Below are 13,935 nucleotides of genomic sequence, written 5' to 3' on the forward strand. Positions count from 1 at the left end.
TTTATATATATACACACAATATACAATTCTCCGATCTAATCCTCCAACCATACACTTATAAATCAATCTATTAACATAATCCAAACAGAACCAATCAACTTTAATTGAATTAATAAACAAGGTTCATTTAGTTAAATTTTATCTAATCTTTAGTAATAAAGAAATTCTTTTAATTGCGTCCAATTAAATTTCAGTTAAGATTTCAGGCAATATCTTACGCAACTATAATAATCTAATCATAATTATCATTCAGAATAATTTTTTTTTCCACAGTTTAATAAAACATACAAATTAGTTTTTCAAGATTAATCATTAGCAAGTTACAAATATATATAAGAGTACAATGCAAGATTAACTTGCCTCAAATATCGTTTCACCTTCCTTTCCAGATAATCGACTATTGAAATATAATTTCTCCTTCTTCTCTAGGCAATTCCTCGGTCACCGTCTTTCTTTCTGGCTACTACAGATGTCAATATCACTCTCTATATCTCACCCTTCTCTCTTGTTTTCTTTCTTTTTTTTTTTTTTTTTTTGTTTTACAAAATGATATCTCTGTAGAACTGATACAGCGTGAGTTATAAAAGATAATTATAACTGTAGTTGAGATAGTTTAGGATTCCTTTTTGAAATTTAAATTTTTAAAAAACTCTAATATCTCTAATATAACATTTAAACACTAAATAATAAATAATAAAATATAATATACAAAATTTAAGGGTTTTATAGTAATTGTGGCAAATTTGCTGCAATTGGACTAATCTTAAATAAATTAATATTCTTTTTCAGTTTAGGACTCACCCCAAATTGAATTAACATAAAAACATGTCAATTTTGAAGGTCCTTCAATTTTCAGCACCATAGACAATTTCATTTGGCAACTTTGTTGAGCAAATGAATGACCTTGGAGCACTTGTTTATTATGTTAGGCCTACCACACCTTCACCTTGAACCTCACATCCTTGGTGGTCCTAATTCTGGTGATCACTCAAAATTTCGTTATCAGCAGTCAATTTGAGCAAATTCCCTACTCCTTGACCCAAACCTAATAAGATAATCCATGTCTAAGTATTGTTTGAAGTGCAAAAAAAATTGTGAGTGTTTCCTATGCCTCTTTTTTACAACTCCTCTTGCAAAGTTGTTAAAAAAATGGCAACTTTCTTTTGATTTCCACTCAGAATGTAAAAGTTACTCATCTACATGTTTGGGAAAATATATCATACCTAACTCAGAGGAGGCCATTCTTATGTAAATATCTTGTCCATTTTCAGTGAGGACCCTAATATCAATCAGGCCATCAAACCAGAGTAAGCAGCCACTTCCACCTTTTCGTATGTCTAAATTTGCATAAGCCATACAAGAACAGGTTTTCAAGCATACTGTCTCACACTCCTTGAGGGTCATGCTCCTATTAAACCAGGAATACCGTGTGTCAGGTAATTTAACACCGGAATACTTGAGAAATCCATTTGATGATCTATTGTGGCAATCCAAGGGTGTTCTTCGAACACACCCACCAGACCAATCTGCTGTATCCCAATCTTTTGGGTATCTTGGGATAAATTTATCAAGACACCCACATACTGGGGAGTTACCAATGCTGCAGCTACCATAGGCCTGACACAGCTAATGAAAATCACAGTTATCTGCTGGTGTATTCACGTAAACTGCCCATTCCTGTGTTTTATAATTCCATGTGAAGCGCTGTAGTATTCCATTCTGATTCAAAACCCGCCGTGAGAAAACAAAATGGTATGTGTAGATGCTGTTTGGTTTTAAACCCACCGCGCCAAACCTTTTAGGAGCACTAATTGTGGAAATCCACGAAGATCAAGTCCAAAAGAACAGTCACCTTTAGAAGGGTCATCACTGGACTTCCATGACCATAGATGTCAATCAATTCCGGTTACTAGGTTCTTTCCAAGCTTCAGGCCCGGTAACAAAGTGTCACATGGATAATCAAAACTCTGCCATAGGAAATTCTCATCATTCGCATCTTTGACAACAAGATTACCCGAATCCAAAAGCTGTGCAACTAGGTTCAATATCTTGTTATTTGATGAAGATGAATTTGAAGAAGACCAGAAGATGGTGTTTGTACTATTGACAAGCACGAGAATTCCTCCATCAGTGAGCTTTAAGACGCCTCCTCTTGGGGTGTCAGTAAGTGGAGAATCTTTGTTGGCAACCCATACCACAGTCCCATTAGATATTTTCTTGTACCATATCCCTAACAGTGGCGTAGTCACAGAGGGACAAGTGGGGGCAACTGCCCCCACTAAACTTTTAATTTTTTATTTTTTTTATATGGAAAGATTTTATGGTTTGACAGTGCACACACATATATATATACACTATATATATAAAATCAAAAGCTCGTTCACAGTTTTACACTTCCCTACAAAATATAATATTTTTTTTACTTTCCCAAAATATTATATTCTACTTTCTCAAATAATATGATATTTTTTTGACTTTTTCAAAATATAATATTCTTTCCCACTTTTTCCAAAAAATACAAGATATTATCACGTTTTTAACTTTACCATAAGCAAATGCGTTGTTTCCATTGTATTTTCAATTTTTCACACTTCAATATTTTTTTTTCTGCGAGTCTTCAACATTTCACAAATTCACAATCCAAAAAAAGCAAGCGGAGCAAGCACACTATTTTACCAGTAGACAGAGACTCGGTAAGTCGTACTATTTTTTTTTTTTTTTTTTTTTTATCATCTAAATTTACAATTGTTATTTGGTATTATTATTTTAATTAGAAAAATTATTAGTTATTTCTATCAAAATTATTTTAGGGCTTGTTCTTTCAAAATTTAGTTTGTGTAATTGTATTTTTTTTAATTTGCAAGCTTGCAGCCCAAATCAATGAAATCATATATTCACTTACTCTATCAAATTTTTCGAGTGATTGGATTATATGGTTTTAACTTATAAGGTTAGTTATCTTCATATCTTTGTTTTTTTATTTTATTTTTAATATGAATTAATTTTTATTATGAGTAGATTGATAGGCATGGTAGTTATTACTTATTAAGAATGTTTGTTAACATGAAATTTTTTGGAATGAAATTGGTCATCAATTATCTTGTAATTTTATTTTTAGTTATTTTTACATATGTGATATATAATATATTAGAAAAGTAAGATTTAAGTAACTATGTTATTTTCTTTTTCATATTTTATTCTTCATTCATTGAATATGATTGTTTTTTTAGTATATTTATTTTATATATTATTTTGGTTCAAATATATATATATATATATATTATTGCTATTAAAAATTGCCTCCCCCCACTGAAGGAATTTCCTGGCTACGCCACTCTTGACCATCACCTAACCTTCACTTAAGGGTGACAATTTAAGTTCAAATTCATTAAACCACCCAAGCCCATCCATTAAAATTAAATTATCTGGGCAATCAAATTTAAATGAGTGAATAACAATGGGTAAAAAGTGGGTATCTATACAATTTAATAGTCAATGATGGGTTAAGAGTGAGTACCCATCTTAGCCCATTCAAACAAAACCTTCTTTTCTTTCTCCTCCATTTCTCTCTCTTCCAGCTCCTCGGTTATCTGTTTCTCTCCTTCTCTTTTATCTTTTTCATTTTTTTCACCCTTTTTTTTTTTTTTTTTTTTCTCTCTCTCTCCTCAGTTTCTCTCTTCCCTCTCCTCCAATTTTTTTTTTTTGGCCAAAGTGCAAACAACCCCCAGAACTATCACGAATCGGCATTTTACCACCTTAAACTACAAAAATAAACAAATCAGTACCACTATTATCCAAATTCGTGCAAGTTAACCCCTGAAACTCAATTCCGGCCACTTTCCGGCCGACTTTATTGAAGATTTACAAAACTACCCATTATAATTAAGAAAAAAAATATACTAAAATAAATAATTAGAATGAAATACCCTCAATGCCCCTCATGTGAACCAAACGTTGCCCAAGTGTTGTAACCCTCTCTATTCATCGGCAAATCTGATCGGCTTCGGATGCTATGATGAATTTGCGGCGCAGCATCGGCGGGCAAGAATTGGCTAGTTGGTTTTACCAGTTTTGACCCAAGCGCTAATCTAAACTATTCCTCCTCCGCGCCAGGAAATTCCTTCAGTGGGGGCAATTTTTAATAGCAATAATATATATATATATATATATATATATATATATATATATATAAAATTTTTGAACCAAAATAATATATGAAATAAATATACTAAAAAAACAATCATATTCAATGAATGAAGAATAAAATATGAAAAAGAAAATAACATAGTTACTTAAATCTTACTTTTCTAATATATTATATATTAGATATGTAAAAATAACTAAAAATAAAATTACAAGATAATTGATGACCAATTTCATTCCAAAAAATTTCATGTTAACAAACATTCTTAATAAGTAATAACTACCATGTCTATCAATCTACTCATAATAAAAATTCATTCATATTAAAAATAAAATAAAAAACAAAGATATGAAGATAACTAACCTTATAAGTTAAAACCATATAATCCAATCAATCAAAAAATTTGATAGAGCAAGTGAATATGTGATTTCATTGATTTGGGCTGCAAGCTTGCAAATTAAAAAAAATACAATTACACAAACTAAATTTCGAAAGAACAAGCCCTAAAATAATTTTGATAGAAATAACTAATAATTTTTCTAATTAAAATAATAATACCAAATAACAATTGTAAATTTAGATGATATAAAAAATAATAATAATAAAATTAGTACGACTTACCGAGTCTATAATAAAATTAGTACGACTTACCGAGTCTCTGTGAATTTGTGAAATATTGAAGACTCGCAGAAAGAAAAATATTGAAGAGTGAAAAATTGAAAATGCAATGGAAACAACGCATTTGCTTATGGTAAAGTTAAAAATGTGATAATATCTTATATTTTTTGGAAAAAGTGAGAAAGAATATTATATTTTGAAAAAGTCAAAAAAATATCATATTATTTGGGAAAGTAGAATATAATATTTTAGGAAAGTAGAAAAAATATTATATTTTATGGGAAAGTGTAAAATTGTGAATGAGCTTTTGATTTTATATATATAGTGTATATATATATATATATGTGTACTGTCAAACCATAAAATCTTTTCATATAAAAAAATAAAATTAAAAATTAAAAGTTCAGTGGGGGCAGTTGCCCCCACTTGTCCCTCTGTGGCTATGCCACTGATGATCAACAGAGGTTTTCAAGATAGTAACTACATACCTTTCGTGACAGACATCTTCTATACTCGTCTTGAAAAATTTATGTAAGCCAAGGGAAAAAATTATGATTAAGCCCCACACACACACAAAAAAAAAAAAAAAAAAAAAATTAAATAAATAAATCTTTGGTTGGATGACTTTATCAATAGTTAATAACATTCAGATTATAACGACCTGTCCTTTTTGTAGAGCTGAAGTGGCTCAATTAGAGTGAATAGGTAGAGACCAAGATAAAGTGGCAACGGAAATTAATTGGAAAATCTTGACATTTGATGCCGACAAGACATGAGAGGCAAAAAATAGAAACTTGGAATCTAACTAAAAAATGGGGTTGGATTCGCCTCCTTAAGAATTTGTTGTTTTCTCTGCTAAAGGGAAGTAATTTGAATCTTCTAGATATCTTACCTACTCTCTTCAGCTTCCTCCTCCTCAAGAAATTAATACAAGAGAAAGAACAGGCGAGTACCACTGCTGCAAGTAATATAGGAATGATTATAATCTTCAATCGTCTCTTTACAAGGGAGCTGCTATGTGTTTCTGCAGAGTCAAAATTTACACAATGTAAAGCAACTATATTTGAAGGCAGGAAAACTAAGAAATAAAGCAGCAGTAAAAGAAGACACTTTTCAGTAAGAGCTTCTATATGCCTCCTCTCTGTTGAAAAGATAGCAACTTTCTTTTATATTTCCAAACAGAATGTAAAAGTTACTCATCTACATGCTTGGGAGTATATATCATACCTAACTCAGAGGAGGCCATTCTCATGTAACTATCTTGTCCAATTTCTCCGAGGTCCCTAATATCAATCAAGTCATCAAGCAGCCACTTCCTCCTGCTGTTACGTCTATATTTGCATAAGCCATACAAGAACAGTTTTTTGCGCATACCGTCTCGCATTCCTTCAGGGTCATGCTACTATTAAACCAGGAATTCCGCGTGTCAGGCAATTTAACACCGGAATACTTGAGAAATGCAATTGATGATCCATTGTGGCAATCCAAGGGCTTTCTTCTAGCACACCCACCTGACCAATCTGCTGTGTTCCAATCTTTTGGGTATCTTGGCATGAATTTATCAAGACACCTACACACCTGAATTTATCGAGACACCTGCACACCCGGGAGTTACTAATGCTGCAGCTACCATAGGCCTGACATAGCCCATAAGAATCACAGTTATCTGCCGGTGTATTCGTGTAAACTGTCCAATCCTATGCTTTATAATTCCATTTCAAACGCTGTAGAATTCCATTCTGATTCAAAACCGACCGTGAGAAAACTGAGCTATTAATAAGCTCATATTCATAATATACCTCCTTTTGATCAAAAACAAATTGGTATGTGTAAATGCTGTTTGGTTTTAAACCCACCGAGCCACTAAAGCGGAGACCATTCCATGGTCCAGAACGGTATTGCTCAACTGGACATTTCATGAGGACGAATTGTGGGAATCCACGAAGATCAAGTCCAAAAGAACAGTCACCTTTCGAAGGGTCATCACTGGACTTCCATGACCATAGACGCCGATCAATTCCGGTTTCTAGGTTCTTTCCAAGCTTCATGCCCGGCAACAAAGTGTCACACGGTTAATCAAAACTCTGCCATAGGAAATTCACACCATTTGCATCTTTGATAATAAGATTACACGAATCCAAAAGCTGTGCAACTGGGTTCACCGTGTTGTTACTGGATGATGATGAATTTTGACGAAGACCAGAAGATGCTGTTTGCAGTATTGACAAGCATGAGAACTCCTCCATGAGTGAGCTTTAAGACACCTCCTCCGGATGTATCAGTAATTGGAGTATCTCTGTTGGCAACCCATACCACAGTCCCAACGGATCTTTTGTACCATATTCCCAAATATCGATTCCTGGAAGTACTACCGGAGGGGCTGAAAAATCCCAGTTCAAATGTTGTGTCTGAAGAGACCATGGTTTGCCCATCAGTAAGAGATTGAGTTGCAGTTATGGTGTCTAATTCAACTGCATCGCAGATTATTGTTAACATGAAAAAAATAGAATACAAGAAAAGAATTATGGTATTACTCATGCTTCACAATATTAATTCAGAAAACCATAGGATAGTTTTTTGGTTGGCCGACGGCGTACAGTCTCTTCCCCATGGGAATCTGCAAAGTATAAATGCGCAATTAATTTATTCAGGTTCATGGTCAAAGCCAGCCAGCCAGCCAGCCAGCCAGGCCGCCTTCTTTTCTCAGTGCTAATTAAAGCTAGTTGTGACTCATCATAATTGACTTTTTAATTGGTTGTCCCACACCACATCAAATGACTCTTGCCGCCTCCCATTTGAATGGTAGAGTAGATACGACTGTAGATTATATAACTCCTCGTGATTGAATCTATTCATGAAAATTTCACTAGTTATATATATATATCGAAATTTGTGCAACTCGAACCTCAACAAATGGCCTGCGTGTCTATATATATATATATGTGTGTGTGTATGCATTGTACTATGTACTAATATATTTTTTTTCTTTTTAAGTCAACTGTTGTCTAGAGTTATGCATTTATACTTTATACTGTATTTAATTTTTAATACTTTTATAATACAATAAACTTTTTCTCCTTCTTGTTGTGAATATTTGTAACAGGGGTTTTGTTACTTTTGTATCCATTCTGTAAAAGCAAATCTGGAATTGGGTGTCCTACTTTACTCTTTTTTGTTTTAAGTTTATGCCTATTTTAGGTTGAAATTTCTGTAAAAAAATTCTTTTATTGTTCATGGGGTGTTACGTCTAATGGAAGTTGAATGAGTTGATTTGAAGATTAAATTGTCATAATGTGTTTTGGGAGAATTCCAATTATTCTTCTACTTACACCTTCTTTTTTTTTTTTTTTTTTTTTTTTTTCTTCCCCTCTTAACAGTTTGTGTTAATGAATGACCTTAAATAATTAGATTGCCCTTAGATTTTTTATTTATTTTTAGTGTTAGGATACATATACATAGATGTGGTTAAATATATATATATATATATACACACACATTGGCATATATGCATTTACAGCAAGATTGTCACCCGTCACAAGGTTTGTTACCGGGTTGGGCCCGCCCACCGCCGGTTGCCGGTTGGTGGCCGTTAATGTTGATACTAGTGAGCTATTTAGGGTTTACAGAGCACCGATTATCCTATCTCACAAATTTGAGACCAACAGACCCCAAATTTCAGTTAGAATCTAATTGGGTCTGTCTGAGACTCAAATCATATTTGTAACGAGCCAAAAATAATACTAGTCGACGATACCGAAAAAAAAAAAAAAAAAAAAAATTCAGCATGACCATTGCATAAAAAGTCCTTTTACGACCTGCTGAAATAGATATAAAATGTAATGATCTCACTTGTCTTTAAAACTAATCTATCATGTCTCAACGTACAATGCAAATAATATACAACATTCTCAAAATTAACACATACATATAAAAAGAATCACGTTCCTTCATTTCATTCAAACATGGAAACACCAGTTCACTACTAGTCCCATAATCTTTTACAAGAACTGCACTTTAATTACATCAAGTTACAGTCCATGAAATATAGATAAAATTAAAAGTCAATAACTTACAACATTATACAAATTAAACTAAAGTTTTACAAAATAGTCAAGATTATATTTACAAAATATTAAAGTTCAATTACAAAAGATAGCAAAATATAAATCTCCAATAGCGTTTAAACTTATGGTGGATCATCGTCCGCCACCTGTTTCCCGTGTCCTGAAAATATTAAAGTAATGGAGTGAGCCAACCGCTCAGTAGGAAGTGTTTAAGACACACCTCTTACGACCCCGTGAAACCACATAAGAAATAAAATACTAGTGAATGAGATCATGCCTCGGAAAGCAAGTAAAATAGTAATAATATCAACAAATACATACACAAGTCATCCGACTACCAAGTGTGCAATATATGCTAATGATATGTCATGCCATGAAATGTCGCTCCCCGTTTCCGAAACAATAACATTTCACCTTTTCAAACCGTTAGTGCAGTCCGACTATAACGACCCTAAACTAATACCATGTAAAAAAAATAATAATAATAAATTCGGCATGACCTCCCCTAAAAAGGGGCCTACAACCACCTGCTAAAAAAACGCAATGGCCCTTCCTAGCTTTTCAAGACAGATCCAACTTGTCCCAACACATAATACAATTAATATATTCCAGCATCCCATTCATCAGTTCATTATACCTCAACATGAATTATCTCATGGTGGAACATCCACATACCATTTAATCCAAATTATCATAATTACAGTCCCAAAATATATAGTTAAGATCTAAAGTACATGTCTTACAACGTTTAGACAACTTATAATAAAATTACAGCCCATGAATATAACTATAATAGCAAGAGTCCATAAATCTCTATACTAAATATAACAAACTAAGGTTTTACAAAAATATGGGGCTTAGATACAAAAATAGCAAAATGATCTTCTAATCCAAATTAAGCCTGTGGTGGTACGTCATCTGCCACTTCTTTCCCGTTTCCTGAAAAATGTTAAATATAAGGGGTGAGCATAAGCTCAGTAGGAAGTGCCTAAGGCATACCTCTTGAGAGCCCGTAAATCCACCCAATGAATAGGAATAAGGAAATTGGGATCATACCATGCCGGAAAAAAAATATATATAAATAACCACAATACCACATCATTAATCCGATGCCACAAATGAATATGACATGCCATGCAATGTCACTCCCCATTTTCCAAAACCATTTCCATCATCATTTTCAAACCATTAGTGAACCCATCCCATGGCAACTCCATGGCGGCACGAGAGGAGGATTGGCCATTGTCCCTGACCCATGGCAACTCCATGGCGTCATTTTGGAGCCAGGTAACTCAACCACACTAGGGCGATTTCCCTAGTTCCCTCTAGGCCTCACTAACGCCACGGTCCCTAAGCAACTCCTAGGCGGCTGGGTTTTTCACAAAAATCTTTTTCAAAATTCTTTCCCAAAATCCATTTCATTTCTTTCAAATCAATTTTTTCCATTCTATCCCAATGAATGCATATATGTCTTATGCATGTCAATAATGTACCAATAAAGAAATTATTTCTTACAAGTCAAATATTTACAATATACATGCCTCATAGGAATATTCTAGGAATTTACATCATGCTTCAAAATCATAAAATTCAGCATTTTAAAGCACAATAGGCATGAAATTTAACATCAATTTTACATGGTTCTTTATCACATAACAACTAACATGTATATATATACATCTCATATACAACACATAACAATTATGAAAAAATAATACAAATTAGAACACAAATTATGAAAAACAATTCACCAAAATCTAAGAGATTGTGGATTAAACACCCCTACCTCAAAGGAGGAGAAAACCCCCAATTTTCACCTCAAACCCTCAAAATGGGTCAAGATTTTCGGACTCCCTACGTTGCACAAAACTGAAATTGCTAGTACACACGCGTAGAGCTCGCCGTGCTCTCCGTTTTGCCGCAAACGACACTTAAAAATACTAAGTATTGAAGAAGGAATCAATGATTGAAGCCTTGAAATGGAAAAAGGAAAAAAAGAAAAACAGAAAGGAAGAGAGAAGCAGGCAGCGGGGAGAGAGAGTGAGATAGCAGAGAGCTAAAAAAAAAAAAAAAAAAAAACGTGGTCTTATGACCACTTAATAAAATTGTGGGCCCCACAACTTAAATAATAAAAAAATCTTCTTAACACACGCACATATATATATTTGAAACATTACATTCTCTCCAATTTAAAAAGATTTCGTCCCCGAAATCAAGTCATACCTGCGGAAGAAAATAACGCTGGGTACTTGGAGTGAACCTCCTGTTCGAGCTCCCAAGTAGCCTCCTCGACTCCGTGGTGTCCCCAAAGAACTTTCACCATTGGTCTCGTCTTGTTCCTCAACACCTTCTGCTGTGTGTCAAGGATCTGAACTGGTCCTTCCTCATAGGAAACATCTTCATCAATGTCCACATCAACCCAACTCAAAATGTGAGATGGATCCGGCTCGTACTTTCGTAACATTGATACATGAAAGACATTGTGGACTCTGTCCATCTGTGGTGGCAAAGCAAGTCTGTAGGCAACCTCTCCTACACGGTCCAAGATCTCAAAAGGTCCAATAAATCGTGGTGATAACTTACTACTCTTCCCGAATCTCATCAACCCCTTCCGTGGAGAAACTCGTAGAAAAACATGGTCTCCTACCTCAAAAGATAGAGGTCGTCTCCGCCTATCTGCATAGCTCTTCTGTTGACTCTGTGCTGTAAGTAACCTTTGTCTAATCAGCTTAATCTTCTCAGTAATCTCAAGTACAATGTCAGGTCCTAAGGCGGCTGTCTCGCCCACCTCAGTCCAACAAACAGGAGACCTACAAGGTCTACCATACAACGCCTCAAATGGAGCCATCTGGATACTCGTCTGATAACTGTTGTTGTAAGCAAACTCAATGAGTGAAAGGTGATCCTCCCAACTGCCTCCCAAATCAAGTACACATGCCCGAAGCATATCCTCCAAAATCTGGATGGTACGCTCCGACTGACCGTCTGTCTGTGGATGGAATGCCGTACTAAGGTGCAACGCTGAGCCAAATGCAGCTTGAAATCCTTCCCAGAACTTCGAAGTGAACTTGGCATCCCTATCTGAAACAATGGTTACTGGAACTCCATGCAACCTTATAATCTCCTTCACATAAAGTACACTAAGCTTATCTGCATCATCTGTTGCCTTAATAGGCAAAAAGTGAGCCGTCTTGGTCAATCTGTCAATGATCACCCATACGGCTTCATTGCCCCTCTGTGACCTTGGAAGACCTGTCACAAAATCCATAGGTAATATGTACCCATTTCCATTGCGCTACAGGCAATGGTTGCAACAAATCAGCTGGTCTTTGATGCTCGGCCTTCACCTGCTGACAGGTAAGGCACTTAGCCACAAACTGAGTAACATTTTTCTTCATCCCGTTTCACCAATACTGACGTCTCAAATTGTGATACATCTTGATACCACCTGGATGAACTGCAAAGCGGGAAGTGTGAAACTCCCATAAAACGTCCTCACGACAAACTGTGGAAACCACCAACAAACGCTTGAACCATAGACCCCCATCTGCATGCAAGGCCCAATCTTTTACTGTCTCACCACTAGAGATCAAAGCGTGAATGGCATCTAAATCGGGGTCCTGTCTTTGTGACTCAATCATTCGTACAACAAGAGTAAACAAGAATGCCGGCTCGCTGTCAACATCGTCATCAAAACAATACAATCCCATCTCTGCCAAATCCTTAAGCATCTTCCACTTTCGAATAGCCAAACAGGCCAGAGTCCCACGAGATTTATGGTTTAAGGCATCTGCTACCACATTTGCCTTGCACGGATGATACTGCAAGTCAAAATTGTAGTCCTCCAAGAACTCAACCCATCTTCTCTGTCTGTTGTTCAAATCCTTTTGGGAGAAAAGGTACTTGAGACTTTTATGATCCGAGTACACTTCGAATCTCTCACCATACAAGTAATGTCTCCAATACTTCAAAGCAAATACGACTGCTGCTAACTCCAAATCATGAGTAGGGTAGTTAAGCTCGTGAGTTTTCAACTGTCGAGACCCATAAACCACTACTCTACCATCCTGCATCAACACACATCCCAAACCATCACGTGAAGCGTCACAATAAATCACATAACCCAAGCCATGCTCAGGTATCACCAACACTGGAGCTGTAGTCAACCTTGTCTTCAACTCCTGAAAAGATAACTCACAGGCTTCATTCCACGTAAACTTGATCCTTTTCCGGGTCAAACGGGTCATAGGAGCTGCCAGACGGGAGAAATCCTTCACAAATCTCCGATAGTAACCCGCCATGCCAAAGAAACTCCGGATCTCAAAAACATTCTTGGGTTGCTCCCAAGTCAAAACTACTTCTATCTTTGATGGATCAACCGATACTCCACCTTCCGAAACAACATGCCCCAAAAACTTCACCTCTTGTAGCCAAAACTCACATTTCTCATATTTAGCATACAATCGGTGCTTCCGCAAAATCCGTAAAACAATACTCAAATGGACAGCGTTCCACAGCGGGGAGAGAGAGTGAGATAGTAGAGTGCCAAAAAAAAAAAAAAAAAAAAAAAAAACGTGGTCTTATGACCACTTAATAAAATTGTGGGCCCCACAGCTCAAATAAAAAAAAATCTTCTTAACACACACACATATATATATATTTGAAACATTACACCGACCCAAGGCGACTCAAAGGCTTCACGAGAGGAGGATTGGCTAACTATCCACTAGCACAAGACAACTCCAAGGCGTCGTGTCCAGCATAGGTAGCTCAACCACGCTAGGGTTTCTCCCTAATCCCCTCTAGACCACACTAACATCACGAACCACTAGGCTACTCTTAGGCTTTCGATTTTTCGCAAACACTTTTCGAAAACTTTTTCCCCCAAAATTATTTCTTTTGCTTTTCAAAAACACTTTTTCCTTTTTCCTTTTCCAATGGAATGCATGAATGTTGCATGCTACACAATTTCAATATTAACAATTAAATCTCATGTAAATCAATAATTCTCAACAATATACACATACCTTATACTTAAATAAACAATTTAAAATATTAAACAAATCAAGGCATAAATTGAATATAATTGAGCCAACTATTCACATAATT

General features: G+C 35.3%; 1 protein-coding gene across 1 annotated transcript in view; it reads right to left on the minus strand.

The window, feature by feature from the left end:
- LOC132309772 (G-type lectin S-receptor-like serine/threonine-protein kinase At4g27290) overlaps nt 1-7,300 on the minus strand; it is an 81,674-nt gene extending 74,374 nt beyond the window's left edge. Inside the window, exon 1 of the mRNA XM_059808053.1 lies at nt 7,135-7,300. Coding sequence (XP_059664036.1) covers nt 7,135-7,300 — 166 coding nt within the window. The remainder of the gene's footprint in view (nt 1-7,134) is intronic.
- Nucleotides 7,301-13,935: the final 6,635 nt, after the last annotated feature.

Source organism: Cornus florida, unplaced genomic scaffold (genome assembly GCF_030987335.1).
Source record: "Cornus florida cultivar Cherokee Brave unplaced genomic scaffold, ASM3098733v1 CherokeeBrave_3.0.0_Hap2_Chr05, whole genome shotgun sequence".
In the NCBI taxonomy this organism is placed as follows: domain Eukaryota; kingdom Viridiplantae; phylum Streptophyta; class Magnoliopsida; order Cornales; family Cornaceae; genus Cornus; species Cornus florida.